At 33.0% G+C, this 17,516-nt stretch overlaps 1 protein-coding gene across 4 annotated transcripts in view; it reads right to left on the bottom strand.

Moving 5' to 3' along the window:
* Positions 1–4,723: 4,723 nt before the first annotated feature.
* LOC108905182 (protein kinase C, brain isozyme) overlaps positions 4,724–17,516 on the bottom strand; it is a 77,345-nt gene continuing 64,552 nt past the window's right edge. The window contains exons 5-14 of one of the 4 annotated variants that reach the window (XM_018707967.2): positions 14,861–14,989; positions 12,747–12,900; positions 12,403–12,643; positions 12,224–12,355; positions 11,245–11,418; positions 11,101–11,192; positions 10,842–11,043; positions 10,600–10,788; positions 10,398–10,538; positions 4,724–7,532 (exon numbers count right to left, since the gene is read on the bottom strand). In XM_018707967.2, the coding sequence (XP_018563483.1) occupies positions 7,380–7,532; positions 10,398–10,538; positions 10,600–10,788; positions 10,842–11,043; positions 11,101–11,192; positions 11,245–11,418; positions 12,224–12,355; positions 12,403–12,643; positions 12,747–12,900; positions 14,861–14,989 (1,607 nt within the window). In that variant the 3' untranslated portion in view covers positions 4,724–7,379. The remainder of the gene's footprint in view (positions 7,533–10,397; positions 10,539–10,599; positions 10,789–10,841; positions 11,044–11,100; positions 11,193–11,244; positions 11,419–12,223; positions 12,356–12,402; positions 12,644–12,746; positions 12,901–14,860; positions 14,990–17,516) is intronic. The other 3 variants (XM_018707968.2, XM_018707969.2, XM_018707970.2) reach the window with 3 other exon arrangements.

Below are 17,516 nucleotides of genomic sequence, written 5' to 3'. Positions count from 1 at the left end.
AAAGCCTTATATATTTTAAAATGGATGTTATATTAAAGGGAATAAGAAAATTGTTGATGGGCGCCAACCTACACAAAATAAATTTGAAATATAAAAACTTGCTTTAACATTTTCTTATCCTGTGGGTGAGGAATAGAGAGAAAATAAAAACAGACATAAAAATTATATACACAGTATGTCCGCGCATTGAGTTTAAAAGAGGACAAATGGACCAAAAAGTGGAAGATACGAAAAAAGGCATTCTTCATAACATTTTTTTTTTCTTTAGAAAATACGGTTGTACAGGGGGGACCAAAAACAAAGAAATGTTATTTCGCGTAAGAGTAAACATACCTTATTTTCCAAGATGCGAAAAAAGGAAATTTTTTGCTTGAAAAATTAATAAGAGTCACGGAAACAAAAATTTAATTAAGTATTTTCTAACACACCTCTAATCAAAGTACCTATCTAGTAATTCTTAAAATAAAAATGACACTTGAGGACATACTTGTCATTTAATGAAGTAATTATTTAATGTAAAGATTGTAAAGTTCTCATCAAAATACTATCTAATGAGCAAAAGGCTCTTATGAAAAATGTTATGGGGATCGCTACGTCATAAAACAATTTAGCGAACAATTTGTAAGAATCCCAATAAGTTGCATGACGATCTGCAAGGTAATAAAAAAGTTTCAAAGAACTTGTTCGGTTTTAAACCTCAAAAAGAAAAAGAAGAAACTCCTGTGATGTCCCTTCAAATAACACTTTAATCAACCAAAAAAAGATTTTTGGTTGAATGATTTCCGGGCTGGTTGTCACGTCGTCGATATGCAACTCTTGACGTTTCGAGAGACATATCGCTCTCTTCTTCAGAAGTTACTCTGAAAACTGTTTTCAGAAGGAGAGAGCCCTGACTTAACCATAGCCGATATGTTTCTATGGAGCCCTTTAAAACAAATTGTTTATGCCACTCCAATACCAAATAATATTGAAATGCTAAATGGCAGAACATTCCAGGAAGAAATCAGAAATTCCTTCAGATATCAAAGGAAGCAATTAGAAAAATGTGTTCGATATGAGGCTGGTGTTTTTGAAATTTGATATCCCCATCATATTTACTGTTTTTAGCTTAATTGTTGTTGTAATTATGTTTGTATTATTTAAAAATTGTACTTGAATAAGACATATTTTAGTTTCGTACTTTGTTCCCTGTACAAAAAATAAAATTTTTGATAACGTGACTTATTCCTTTTTCAAGCAAAAACTTTGATCAAGAATGCCTTTTTTTCGAATCTTGCAAAATAAGGTATGTTTACTCGTACGCAAAATAACATTTTTGTGTTTTTGACCCACCCTGTACAACAAAATTGAAGATCGTCATGGCGATTCGTATTTTCTAAAGAAGCAAAAGCTTTTATCAAGAATACCTTTTTTTCGTATCTTTCACTCTTTGATCCATTCAAGACTGGACATTTCGAGAAGCTATCTATAGTTTATTCCATAAAAGATTCTTACAAACTTCAAAAAATCGTCGTCGGCGATGAGGCTCATTTTCATCTTGATGGTGATTTGGGGTTCAACAAATCCACAAGTGATTGCTAAGAATAAACAATTGCATCAACAACGTGTCACTGTGTTTTATACCAAAATTACTTCTTGGGGTGAATTCTGGGACACCTTTTGTACAGCAATTTTCGGGTGCACAGAATTGAATTGGCATTTAAATTATAATTAGATGACCATGGGAAGTTTTATTTAAATACCGAGTATTAAAAACGAGTAGATCAAGCTGTTAACTTCGGATTCTTTGAACAAAAATAATATGACTTTTGTTATGCCATTCTTCATATAAGCTCTTTGTTTTCAAGTAACGGGGTATCAAAATTACAGTTTAAGAAATTGTTTTGGTAAAAAAACGTCCTTGCACAAATGAAGAAAAGACAGTCGTTGTACCGATTTAGCTCCCCACCCCCAAGTTTTTCGGCGCACGCTTATAATAATTTAGAAATATACTTTATTTCCTTTTTTTTATTTGTTCTCTTGCAAAATTTGTTTACGCCTTAGCTAGCTTTAGATATGCGATACATTTCTTTTAGCTTTGGACCACCTAGACCTTGATGGTCTTAAAAAAATGTACTTGGACTTATTGATTATAATTTTGCTAAGGTTTTACTTGTGTTATTTTAATTTACTTAATCTTACTTAGTATTAACAAAAAAGAAATAGATAAATAAATTACCATATCTCGTAAACGTAACTCTAAGTTAAAATTATGCAAAAGTTAGAAGAATGAAGAAACTTTTCATCTAAAAATCAATATCTGTGAAGCACAGGGAAAAGTTGGGAACTTAATGGGTATTACATTCTTCCACTGGCGCAACGACATTGTGACCAAAATTAAGAGAAGTGTGTTAGCACTGGAAAAATGTTTATCCAAAACTTCCAATGAATATCTTACAACAACTCTTAAGACCCTGTATTTTGTCTTAATTTTATGTAACACCCTTTATAAATCATTCCTCAACAACTTCTCAAGTGATCATTTTACTTAACCACGCATTAAGTAAAACACATAATAATAACTTCTGAGCATAGCCTTTTCTCAACTGTAGACTTTGACAGTTTTTCATGTTTATGTATTTTCTTAACTTTTTTATTTATTTATTTTTTTAACTTTTTTTAATTTATAATTGCTATTAATTATTATTAATAGTTATTTTACCACATATTCTCTAGTACACAGGTAATCTGAATCCAGTCCTGTTGCCGAACTCAAGACAGGGAATAAAAAAACTATGTTGATGTATATTGTAATTTATAATACATGTAGTCAATATATGATTACAATAAGAATAATACATATCAGATGCTAACAATAAAACAGGTTATATCAAAAAGATCACTTAGACCACATACTTTTTGAGACTAGATAATTATTATATGTATAATAAATGACTAGAGTTGCATGCACTTAAAAAAAGAGCACACTTCATCATTTACTAAGACAGATATTTATTGTGTAGCGTGTTTTTAACCCAAAGAAACAATAATGTTAACTGTTTTCAAATAATATTCTGATGAACTTGACAAAAAAAGACAACAAATTATTATTACAAAACATAGGACATGAAATGAATTTATCGTAAAATATTTTAGTATATAAAAATATAGTAATAAAATTCAAATTATATTATACATGTTTAATTAGATTAGAGAGAGAAAAGGTCAAGAAAATTACATAAAACCTACAAGTAAGAACAACGAACAAATGTTTGTTGGGACAAGACTACACAAAAAAAATTAGGCATAGATAAAGAAAATAAAATAGTGTTGCCTATTCTATGGCTCAACAGTTTGAGCTGCAATTTGTACAAAAAAAAACTGTTTTAAAGCTAAAATAAAATTGATAAACACATAGAGGTAGCAAAAGTGATGATTGCTTCTAAAATCCTTGCGAAATTTCATCAATGATGAAATGTGCAGCGATGTGTGAAATACATTTCGTTAACAACTGATTTATATTAAAAGTAACAAAGAGCATTAACTGTGTCATTCATATTCGATTGAAACATTTTAATAATCACAGGAAAAAATAGATAAATTATATGATACATTTACACTGCAATTATTTAAATAATAAATATGAAATATCCTAAGTAATAGATAGAATCTTACGTAAAGAACATTTTGCGATAGAAAATTCTATTAGAGTGTAACATATATTACTTGTATCCTTACAGATATATCAAATGCAACATACTCCTAATACTACTTTTATTAAATATTATTAAGTGAAATGTACACGAGTAATGGAGGAACATTCTATGTTATTAATGTTGCTAAATCTCAAAGTTGTATTTCAAATGCTTATTTGAAATACTTGATTGTACATGCCTTATTCAAAACATAATTTGCTAATCATGTTTTTTCTACGAACCAAGGATTAACTCCAAAAAGCCATAGAAAAGTAGGTTTTGATTGTCATAGTGTTCTGACAATTATTTCACTTTACAATACACAACTTTTATATAATGATTACATTTCCTGAACATAATCACTCCCAGCAGAATTCTTTTACAAAACATGCAATAATCACAATTATTGAGTACCTATATTTACAAATTTGCTAAACAAAACATAGAAGGTATATTTTCTGATGTTTACATGTTCTCCACAATATTCCAATGCGAAAAATTAAAAGAAGTTGCTCTAGTTTAGCGATACACCTCGTCACTTAATAGATGGATCTGCTTGTTCTATCATTATATTACTAGAAGTGCTATTTCTTGTCTATAAAACGCCTTAACGAAAGCAGATTCACCATTGGCTACCGGGTGTTGTACTCGTGAAAATATTAATAATTGGCCAGAGATATCACCAAGCGCTAAAGATACGATCGACTTATGATATGGCTTTCATGAAAATCCCGCTGACCGAAAACAGACATTAATCGCTGAAATCAAATGAGCAAATTTCTAAAATGTGCTAAACTTCGTCACAGAATAACCTCTGTCGCTAGAGCACAAGAATTTCTTCACATTTTCAACGTCAGTTTTGATCGAAGATAGTAGACCAAGAGAATGGAAAAATTCAATATGTAGAAATCTGCTTCAAGTCGTTCACAATCAAAATCCAACAAACTCTGGAAATTTTCACTTGCTTAAATGATAACCTGTTTGATTTCAAAAGGTCTTAGTAGACGATCATGACGTCGAGTTGGGTAGATGAAGAAAAGCTAATAANTGTATCTATGTTTATGAATGACATATCTATGTTCAAGGTTAAAGACACTAATTGTCCGCTCTCTGCTTATGATATGGCTTTCATGAAAATCCCGCTGACCGAAAACAGACATTAATCGCTGAAATCAAATGAGCAAATTTCTAAAATGTGCTAAGCTTCGTCACAGAATAACCTCTGTCGCTAGAGCACAAGAATTTTCAACGTCAGTTTTGATCGAAGATAGTAGACCAAGAGAATGGAAAAATTCAATATGTAGAAATCTGCTTCAAGTCGTTCACAATCAAAATCCAACAAACTCTGGAAATTTTCACTTGCTTAAATGATAACCTGTTTGATTTCAAAAGGTCTTAGTAGACGATCATGACGTCGAGTTGGGTAGATGAAGAAAAGCTAATAAACAGTAAAAAAACGATGAAGAAGTGGAAAAACTCATAGTTAACATGCTAATCGATCAGTAATAAAAAATAGTGTCTCTGTGTGCTCCGTTATGACCATACCATTAATTATTGTCATCTTTCTCTCTCCTAGAAAACCATACATATATTTAAGAGGCCTCGGCAGATATTTTGAGGCGAATTTTCACATAACTATAGCATACATTTTTTGTCACACTTTCCTTTACTTTTGATACTTGCAATATAGCTACATAATGCTCTACATTTTATTAAGAAACCAACCTCTCCACAACTTGGCTTCCAACATCTTTGTTGTTGTATTGTTTACATGCTGCCGTAAACAAGGTATACTTTTCATTCTGTTCCCATTAGGAACGATAACCAAATATTAACCTTCACACAAACTATATCATTTAAATTACAAGTCAAAAATTATAACCTAATAAGCTAAGTTCGGGTTCTATCAGCAGGCCGTTCTATACGATACAGTTTAGTTGGTTGACGGGTCGGTTGTGTAATCCATCTAATTCGGATCCAATTTGAAGTTGAAGGTAAGCTAAAAAAGGATCAATTCTACACCCCACCAGATCAAATAGATACAGATTGGACCGTGTACCCATATTTATGAAAGTGCCGTTAGGAGAGGTAGCTGTTACAAGATTTCTTCACGATTGATAACGCTTAGATTTCCAGAAATTGCATGAAGTTACTTGTCATAAGCGACATCATGGCAAGACGATGGTCTAGACTGGGCAATGCCGATGACAAGGTTAAACAAAGATTGAAAAGTGTTCAAAAACTAATTGAATCGACACTTTCTGTTAATTCAGTTCACACAGATGCCTTATTTCTCAGTGTGAATAAATTTTAAACAGCACGTACCTCGCATTCGGCGGGAGATGGTTTAAAAAGCTACTACACTTTTTTTTAAGGGCACTATCCAATAATAACTTGCTTCATCTGTCAGTTTATAGTCGCATGTATTAGGCGCATATGGACAAAGCGATCAAAGAAACCAAGCCAAGATTATTTATTAATAATAGAGGGGAACTGTCCCTATGTGTTTAATAGGGGCAAATGCGCATACCACTACTTCCTGCTGGTACATGCGCTTTACATTGTAAGCAGTAGCGCCATATACGGTCGCTGACGAAACTTACTTTACAGTAATTTACAATACTTGAGAGCGACAAAAGAAATCGAAAGTAATACGTTGCTTTTCTTGGTTACCATTTCATGTACTACATACAGAACCTGTTAAAATTGACTGTGTTTGTATTGAAAAAGCCTTTTTTCTCATACTAATATCTCTAATTTATATAAATAATAAATAATAAATTAATTACAATTATTAACTTTTGAGTATAGTCCTTTTCAGTAGACAAAACAAGTGCAAATCACCTAACATTGCTACCTACAACTATTTTGATGATGTTTTCCTGTTTTGATTTATAGATTAGTGTACTGTTGCAACTAAAACTAATATTTTAGCAATACTTATTTTTATAAATATCGGTAGTTTTCCCAAAGAAAAAATGAATACACTAATTTTTGCAGCAGAAAAAGGTATACAATTGGATTGGCACTTTTCAAATCATTACTTCATTCTAGTTCTAATCTATGTCACCTAAGTATCAAAATATTGTTTATACACGCTATGATAAATTTAAGACAGTAGCAACATTAATATACAGATGCCATCGAAAATGATGGTCATTATCACTCACATGGGAAATACGTTTTGACTTTTAAAATTCATATAATAAAGTTTACACATATTCACGTCATTTTAATGACTGGAAGAACTGTAAGAAATATTAAGTGAACAACTATCCGTTACAATTAGATTGCGTGGTAGTTGTCGAAAAAAGAGGCGACATAATATTCAAATATCATTAATACAATGCTTGCATCACCTCCGAAAAATTAACATGCAATTCAGTCACTTAAACAACTAGTTAACCTAAGTCTAAGGAATGTTATTGCTACAGCTATGTCTCATTTTTCCATACCGATAAAGAACACAATTAGATTGTTGGAATGCATAGCAGAACAATGGCACTAGAGAAACATTAAAACTATGACATGTAATTAGCCTTTTGCTTAAAATTATTTTAAAACTTACTCGCTAAAAGAGAATTGTTTGAGATATGTTGGTTTACCTTAAACATTATTATTAATTTTCATAATAAAATTATACGCTTGTTTGTTGTGACCAAATCATATATTAATTTATATGGTGTTTCATGGATTCACATCCCCTTAAACGTGTTGTACAAATTCCGGATTCAAGAATGAAAAACCCATAAATTCAGTTTGATCCAAATTCATCATAAAAAGTTTGTCGGTTGGAGTCAAGTCGGTCTTTTCGGAAGTGAACTGCTTATCAAAATTACTGACGTCTTTACGATGTTTCTGCAACAAAAACAAATATTAAATAGACCATCAAACATAAAACAGTTTTCTAAGATGTTGGGAAAAAATCAATGAATTACACAGGTCAACATTTGATCTAAGAATAATCACCGGACCTGGCTAAGCTCCATCACGTCAGGTTCAAGGTAATTTGAAGGTCAAATGGCCAAAAATGGTCTAAAAAATCTGAAAAAATTCATACGTATGTTTTTGTGGTAGCCTAGTTCAAAACTGCTGCTATTTTTACCATTCAAAGGTCGTATCAAGGACATTTGGAGGTCAAATCGAGAAATATGGTCTAAAAAATCAGAGAAAATTTATACGTATGTTTTTGGAGTAGCTGAGTTAAAATCCGCCGTCAGTTTCACCCCTGAAGGGCATCTGAAGGTCGTATGAAGGTCATATCAAGGTCATTTGAAGGCCTAATCGAGAAAATCGGTATAAAAAATCTGAAAAAATTTATACGTATGTTTTTGGGCTAGCTGAGTTCAAGCCGCTGTTATTTTCACCATTTAAGTACATCTAAAGGTCGTATCAAGGTCATGTCGAGGTTATTTGTAGATCAAATCGAGAAAATCGGTCTAAAAATCTGAAAAAATGTATACGTATGTATACGACTCCTGACCGAATGAGGCGAAAACATAAAGGAGGCTAGCCAGTTAAGGCAATTTTCCGGTCAGTTAGGTAGAAGTATAAGCGTGTCCAGCCAATTAAGGCAAGACGAGTGAATGTCCTAGCCAGTTAAGGCATGAACAAGAGTGTCCAGCCAGTTAAGGCAAGACGAGTGAATGTTTTGACTTAATTGTCTGGACGCGCTTATGTTCTTGCCTTAACTGGCCGGGATATTCAGTCGTCTTGACTTAATTGTCTGGACGCGCTCATGTTCTTGCCTTAACTGGCCGGGATATTCAGTCGTCTTGCCTTAAGTGGCTGGACACACTCTTTTTCCTGCCTTAACTGGTCGCAACATTCACTCGTGTACTTAAATGGTGAAAATAACAGCGGCTTTGAACTCAGCTAGCCCAAAAACGTATGTATAATTTTTTTAAGATTGTTTATACCAATTTTCTCGACTAGACCTTCAAATGACCTTCAGATGTCCTTCAGGGGTGAAACTGACAGCGGATTTTAGCTCAGCTACTCCAAAAACATACGTATAAATTTTCTCAGATTTTTTAGACTATATTTCTCGATTTGACCTCCAAATGACCTTGATACGACCATTAGATGTCTTTGAATGGTAAAAATAAAAGCGACTTTGAAATCGGCTACCCCAAAAACATACGTATGAATTTTTTCAGATTTTTTAAACCATTTTTGGCAATTTGACCTTCAAATGACATTGAACCTGACGTGATGGAGCTTAGCCAACCTCGGATTCGGAATCAGCGATCCAAAAAACCTATAAGTACCCTGGTCAGGTCCGGAGATTATTCTTATATCAAATGTTGACCTGTGTTATTTATGAAACAGTGAAGTTTAGATAGATACGTCAATTTTGCATTTCTAAAAGACCCCTTTTTCATACATCTCCACCTATGTGCTAATATTCACAGGCCCCAGTTTAGGGAGAGGGGGGAACTAGGGGGCTACAGCCTTACGAGATTGTGCCGAGGCCCGCAGGTTCTGGCAAAATGAAACCAAACAAGAGATTCAAAGTAACAGCAAAAAACAAAACAATACTCAAAGGATGCATGAAATGATCACAGTGGCTAGAAAAAGGGAGCAAAGATAAATATAGCGAAGATAAAATACATAACAGAAGAAATATTATATAACACAAAAGCTTTCAACACCACAAGCATGGCGTGAATTTTTATTTGAAGAATTGCAGTAAGATATAAACCGATTGGGTGTAGTAGATTGAAGTGAACGAGGGAAAAAGAGAAAGAAATTGAAGAGATAACTGGAAATCGATAATATGCACAACAATCTATAATAGTGAATTAGAAGAAAATTGAAGGGACTCATCATTATAAATGAGTCAATAGAATTGGAAAGAGTGAGCGAATGAAATTGAAAACCATGTGAATGAATGGAAATATATACATCAATATAATTCAACTTTCAACCACATATTGTTGCTTGATAGTTTTAATAAAGGCAAATACAGAAATAGAACTACCAATGAACATTTGAAGAACTAGGTTAGAATCCTCTTATTTAATTCTCTGCTTATTTTGCCACTTTAAGTTAGTTTACATTTCGAAAATCAGCCTATTTTGAGTTAATGTACTTGACGCGATGTACCTATATTTTTATTTTTCGCTTTTTCTCAAAGGAAAATTTTTTAGTTATGGAACAATAATTCTAATAATAATCCTTGACCATTTTGCTACAAGAGTTTATGTAATTTTAAAATTAAATTTGACAGCAAAATATCTAAATAAATAGAGAGAAAAAACGAGATTATCCACAAATAATAAATAATTTCAAACCAAAAATACCGGACGAGAGAATAGTTAAAAAAAATATTGAAGGAAATATTTCTGTTAAAAGAAGTTGACCTGTTAATTCATTAAATATTTCATACAGAACAAATAAAATACTATAATTGCAGTTGCTGAATTCAGAGGATATTGTTGCAAAATAATCTAACCGAAAATTCTTAGAAATTGTATTTAAAATTAATCCGATTGTGTCATTATGCGGAAGAAGCGGAGGATCGGAAGTGGAAACGGGCTTTTCAAAACGCACAATCAACGTATCCGAGAAAATGTATAACTACTAATTAAATTATCCAATATTTTTCTTCTGAAAGGTATATTAAATCAATTATGTTTATAAAGAATATTGTTTATAGTACAAAATCAAAAATAAAATTAAAGTCCTATTGTATCATCACAGTAAAGTAGGTACACTTACAATTTTTGGTTTAAAAGGTGGCTGTACCTCCCTGTTCTCAATTTTATCCCAATCAATACGTCTGAAAAATGCATGACCCCTCACATCTTCCTCACCTCTAGGTCCACAACCTAACCTTTTATTGGGGTTCTTTGTCAGTAACTAAAACATATAAGACACATTTATGTACATCCATACTGACACATGGAAATAAGTGCGTTACCCCTTTACACACGTCTTTTGCCTCTTTTGACAACGCTTTTGGATAGCTAACATTATGGTCGGTAATAGCGGCAAACAGTTCCTCTTCGTCTTCTCCATCAAAGGGTGGTTGCCCAACGAGCATTTCATACAATAATACGCCGTACGCCCACCAGTCTACCGACTTGCCGTAAGGCTGGTATAAGATGATCTAAAAAATAATATGTTCCAATCAATTCAACAAACTTATTTTTCAAAATTTACCTCGGGTGCAATGTAATCTGGAGTTCCACAAAAGGTTTTTGTGGTCTTATCGCCATTTATACCTTCCTTGCACATGCCAAAATCTGCAATTTTGATATGACCGTCTTGATCCAGCAAAACATTGTCTAATTTCAAATCTCGATACACAATTCCTCTAGAATGTAAATAAAACAAACCAATTGCTATTTCAGCTGAATAGAACCTGTAAATAATGTGAAATACTAATTTACATAAGCTTTTTTGTTTGCTTTTATCTTACACTGCTACCGGTTCTTTGAATTTCCCACATTGTTGAATTTGAAACATTAGATCGCCTCCGTTTACGTACTCCATAACAAAATATAAACGATCCTGAAAAGAGCAAACAATTAACGACAGCTCAATGAAATTTTCCACTTCATACCATTGTCTGAAAACAGGAATGTAATTGAACTAAGAATGGAGGCTTATTGGAAAGTGCCAGTACTCGTTTTTCAACCATTGTACACTCAACGTCATCGTCTTGAATAATAATGTCCTTTTTCAGTATTTTAATAGCATACAATTCATCGGTGCCTTTCCTCTCAGCTAACATAACCTGAAGTTAAATTATAAAATATTCATATCTATATCATTGTTGTTATGATTTATTGATGTGAAACACATTATGCTAAATAAAACAAAGAATATATACAAAGAAAACAAGTAATATAAAACTAATCACAGTGTTTTTACGAATCTAAAGTCCAATAAATCGTACATTAAGTTGACGACTAAGTGCACCAGATGGAAGAGGAATGAGCTCCCAAACAATGGAATAGGAACTATGTGTTCCAGAAATAAAAGATACTATTAGGTGGAAAATTATTACGCAACTGAAAATACTTCCTGACGAAGTTGTAGACATCAGTAGTTGTTAACTACTGAAGATTTATGTTCAGAGAAATTTTACGAATCGACTAATGAATTATTTCGAGTTCCGCTTGACTTGAAATCTTTTGTAACACCATAAAAGATTTGGGAGTAGTATTTGATTGTAAGCTAAACTTCTCAAATTATATTTTAAGGATGATACAGCAACTCTGAATGTACTTTACTTCACTTTTAGGGACTGTCGAACATTTTCTAATGATTACATTAGAAGCTATTAAGCTTTAAAAACCTTTCATTATTGTTTTATAAGATACAAAACTTGGGCACTATTGGCTTGTTTGGGATCCACTGAATGAAAGTCTTAAATATGCTGCAGAAAGTGTGCAACGAATCCTCAAGTTTCTATGTTCGAAGATTGATAGCTTTTATCCAAAGAGGGGCGCTCTTATAATAACATCGTTCATATTTAGAATTTAAAATTTGTTATGATAGTTAAGGGACAGATAAATTTGCTATATTTTGACACTGACCTTTCCAAATGAGCCCTTTCCCAATACCATGAGGAAGTTGAAGTCACTGGCCCTAATAATGTCCTTCTTGCCCATATTATGTGGAACATCTTTATCTACCAGTAGAGATGGCTTTTTAGTTATAGAGGACTTCTACGAAAAATTCAATAAGTATCTACTCATTCTTTAATTTTACATACATTAAGACAAACCCTCTGCTGATTTTTTAAAGTGGCCATGTCAACACCTTCTTCTGGAACTGGGACATTATAAAATTCTCCTTCTTCCTGTGTAAGCAACTTAAACCAACCATCTGCAGGAGCTTTCAATATCTCTGAGATACCGAATGATAAAGAACCCATGAAGTCGTTACGGGAGGTTCTATCCCAGTCCCAAACCTCAATCAACAGACGACGATCCTTGTCCTCTGGTTTTAATTCACTAAAATTTAATCCATTACTAAACAAACATTTTTCTCATGAAGTTCATTACGAAAATATTCATAACAAATCAATATACACATATCAACTGATACAATACTTACAAAGAGATTGTCTCATTCCAAACTGGATTCAAACAAGCCTTAACAGTTTTTGTTTTCTTCTTAACGTTGTCAGAGTCTGGAATAAGCTTAAGTTTCACATAGGGGTCACTCAATCCATTTGGATCCATTGGTATTAAATTTCGTCCTTGCATTACTGAAATATTATGATAAAAACTGTTTTATTTTTTAAAACTATTTTCAGTATCAGTCTAACGTTTCCATATATTAACTACTGGCAGTTTTTTTAAATCTTTGTTGTTTCGAATATATGGAAATGTATGAAACTGTCACTGATATTTAGTATACTATACAGTGTATATCAGCCAAATGGAATAAATTTAATAATAAATAAATGGGCCGTGTTCGAAAAAACGGTCGGACACGTCGATTGGTATTTTTAGTTGCGCATTTTTTTCAAGAAAAACGTTTTATACAGGGATTGTCATGTAACTTTGTTATTTTAAATGCAACACCCTATATATTATTCAATGTTTGGATTCTTCAGAAAATTCTAGACATATTTCATGTACAATGTCCTATATCTAACTTCAACTGTTTCGGAAATATTAGGGGTTTTCAGATTTATTACAAAAATTAACATTAAAAAAAGAAAATTATTTGATTACAGAAATTCGCTACAACACACTCAAAAAATAATAAGTAATACTGTTTATTTATTGATAATATAAAAAAGCAAAAAAATACATTAATGTCATTACAAGGAGATGTTCAAAATGCTTGCCGCGAACGTCTTGACAACATCCTAATCTTAAATAGAAATTTCTTCTAACGTTACTCAACATCTCATGCGTCACCGATCTTATCGTCGAGGGGTTTAGTTTTGTATGCAATGCTTTTGGCATATTCCCATAAGAAGAAGTCTAATGGTGTCAGATCAGGGGATTATGCTGGCCATTCCATCGATCCTCGCCTCCCTATCCACCGATTTGGAAATATTCGGTACTGCCGGTCATTGATTTGGTAATGGGGCGGTGCTCCATCTTGCTGAAACCATATCATATTCGCTGGAACTTGTAGGTTTGCTGGATCAAGATACAAGTTTGTCAAAGTTGGCACGACACTATTTTGGAGCAGTGCTAATTATCGCCATTCAAACTGCCATCAATGAAAAAGGGACCTATGATATCATCTTCAACAATTCCTGCCCAAACATTAACCTTTTTAGGATATTGCGTATGTTCTTCTGTAATCCAGTGAGGATTCTCCTATCAAAATCGTCTTCCATGAGCTCATGAGTTGGTTTCATTTTATAAGGATACATTTTATTTTCTTTTAATATTCGAATAATCCATGAATGGCTAACATCGAACATTGGGGCTGCTTTTCGACTAGAAGTATGTGGGTTTTCCTCAAACTCAAGCATAATATCCAATTTGGTATCATCACTTATTGCATCGGTAGCTGCTTTTTTTTATCTGCCTTACATGTCCAAGCTCGCGAAACTGCTTTTCTAGTTTACTCATTGTCCCTTGGGAAATAGGCGGCAAATTTGGAAATATTTCATGAAATAAGCGAGCAACTTCCATTTGTGTCCGTGTGTTATCTCCATAACCAATCATCTGTGGAATTGTTATTTTGTGCATTTCTGTTAAATGAACCATTTTTCTGATATGCAGTTAACGAAAATCAAACGACTATAACACTTACAATTACTCTCATGCTGGCAGACGACAAGTTGCTAAAGCAAAGCAAGCAAATCAGTAAAACAAAAACGCTGAAACGGTTTTTGCTTACTTTCTCATATCAAGAATTAAATGGGAAATAAGTATTGAGTGTGTTGTAGCGAATTTCTGTAATCAAATAATTTTCTTTCTTTAATGGTAATTTTTGTAATAAACACCTAATATTTCCGTAAAAGTTGAAGACAGGTATAGGACATTGTACATGAAATGTCTAAAATTTTCTGAAGAATCCAAAAATTGAATAACTTACAGGGTGTTACATTTAAAATAAGAAAGTTGGTATTGACCATTGTTACATGACACATCCTATGTAAAAAGTTTTTTTCGAACACGCCCCCATTAAGTTATTATTAAATTTATTCTATTTGGCTGATTTGGCTGTATATTATATATTATATAAACACTACAAACCTTGAACAGTAAGTTTGCTTCCAGAACAATTGATTTTTAATTGCATTCTTCCTCTGCGTTCTGTATGATCACAACCACATAAGTTAGGAACACTTTCTTCGCATCGTTTATGTACGTTCATATCACATGCTAAAAAATACGGAATTGATCAAGTTGAAGAAATTAAAATATGTACAAATCAATTTTAATGTTTAGCAATGTTTTGTATTTCGTACATATCTGTTTCTTGATTTTTTTTCAAATTGGTTACAGAAAACAAACAAAATTTATGGATAGGGAAGACAATAAAAAAAGATTATACGAATAAATTTAATTTATGAAAGCCTTATGTGCAATATTTTTTTAAAGCTTCTGATATGTACAACATATTATTGTAAAATAATTTCAAATGGAAAATATAATAGCATAGACCACACCTCTACAAACTTTTATAGTAAGTAGTGAATGCTTCCGTTAAATCATCTGCAATATATACAACAGAAAATTATCGCTTTAAAAAAGTTAGTAGGCTCAGTAATAAGCTGTTTCGAAATTTGTACAAGCTTGTGTTCATACATATATTTTACACGTACTTACGTATATGCTAGTCTTAAATATTATTTCCCCTTACTTTATTTTTTATACGGAAAGTCTTATGCTCGTTTTCACCAATTGTTTTACGGACTTCTTAAAGCTAGAGAAAGAATAACACTGAGTAACCCATTTGATTTTCACCGAACCTTTATTCTCCTTGACTGCTTAACTTTGGGGTGTCAACATTTCAAAATTTCCAGGAATCAGGACACCCACAAGAAAGTACATACATATCTAAAATTTGCGCTGTTGCAAGCATACGTATGAATTTCAGTTGTTGAAAATCGTTTCAGGATTTTATTCGTTCCCTATTTAAGCAAATCTTACATATTCTTTACCTAATCGAAAGTTGCTGGAAATACCGGGATGGCCAGAAGTACGGAATAAAATTCATATTTTTTGAATAAGTTAATTTGTTTAAAAACGCCGAAACACGTCAACTGATCTTGATTTTTTCCCCATCTTTCGGTTATATAATAATTAATTTTTCTTCAACCCCCTAACCCCCAGCTACCCTCTACTTTTTTTCAAATGGGAACATAAGGCACGAGGGGACTTGTTGAAAAGCTTATAGAAAACCGAATCCAGCCATACCAAATAAACAAGTTTTATTTTTTCAATGGCAATTTTTTTTTCGTTTAGAAATTGAAACAACTAGATAATTTACAAAACTAAACTCAATGCCGCAAATGCTGAAAATGTCCTCCATTCACTATTTGGCACTCACCAAGACGATAGTAAAAGCTGTCCACAACATTCCGAATGACTTCAGCTGGTAAATTATGCATCTCCGCCCTTATATTGTTCTTTAAATTCTCAATATTATCCGGTCTGTCCTCGTAGACTCTTTCTTTCAAATATCCCCAAAGAAAATAATCCAGGAGCGTTAAGTCGGGGAAACTTGGCGGCCTTTCAACTGTACCCCGTCTACCAATCCAACGATTTGGAAACATTTTATCTAGGTATCTTCGAACATCAATACCAAAATCACAGCTAGAGCAGGTATCAGGTCAAATGTTAGGAAATCCAGGTAGCGTGCGGCAGTGAGATTTTCTTCAAAAAATAATGGGCCCAAGATTCTGTTGTTGATGATACCTGCCCATACATTAACTTTCTGTGGGTGCTGCGTATGAGATTCGCATGTCCAGTGTGGATTTTCCTGGGACCAAAAGCAATAGTTGTGCCTGTTAACCACTCCATTTAAATAAATCCTAGCTTCATCCGAAAAAAGTACGTCTCGTTGAAAACCATTATTATCGTCACACCGTCTCATCATTTCCTCACAAAATTGTAATCGCCTATCATAATCGTCTTCCAAAGGCTCTTGGACAAGACACACCTTATAAGGGTGGTATTTCTCTTGTTTCAAAAACATTCGAATTGCAGTTTAAGAAGCATCGTGACAACGGGCCTCTAAAACAGTTGAAGTATGAGGATTTTCAACAAGTTCTAATGCAATGTCTAATTTCTTTTCTTCATTCAAAGTACGTGCCTGTCCAGTTTTGGGAAATGTCTGTACTGTACCGTGTTCCTTTTTGTGAAATATTTTACTAACTGTCTTTTACGAGATTTAGTTTTCGGGATATTTCGCATTAAATAAATCGCGCACATCAGCCTGACTTCTTATTTTATCTCCTCATCCAAGCAATGTCAAGATTTCGATGTGTTGCCTTTCCGACAATACCATTGCGATTCAGTAAATAACTCGATTTTGACACAATAGTAACGTTTCGAACTCCAATTTACAACTAAAGCGAAAAATTAACCAGAAAGCCTGGCAAGTAAGTGGTACCAATAAAGTGCAACATAAAAAAGATATATTTTTTGCGTTAGTATCAAATTCTTTTATCAAATTTTATTCTGTACAAATTCATGGAGGATAATTAAATTTTATTTCACTTGTTAAATAGCCCTAAAAACCTTGCTAATGAAAAAATAAAACTTGTTTATTTGATATGGCTGGATTGGGTTTTCTATAAGCTTTTCAACGAGCCGCCTCAAGCCTGGACACACCATTTGAAAAAAAAGTAGGGGTAGCTGGGGGTTAGGGTGTTGAAGAAAAATTAATTATTATAAAACCGAA

Source organism: Anoplophora glabripennis, unplaced genomic scaffold (genome assembly GCF_000390285.2).
Source record: "Anoplophora glabripennis isolate ALB-LARVAE unplaced genomic scaffold, Agla_2.0 scaffold54, whole genome shotgun sequence".
Classification (NCBI taxonomy): Eukaryota; Metazoa; Arthropoda; class Insecta; order Coleoptera; family Cerambycidae; genus Anoplophora; species Anoplophora glabripennis.
This window is presented reverse-complemented; position numbering and strand designations above follow the sequence as displayed.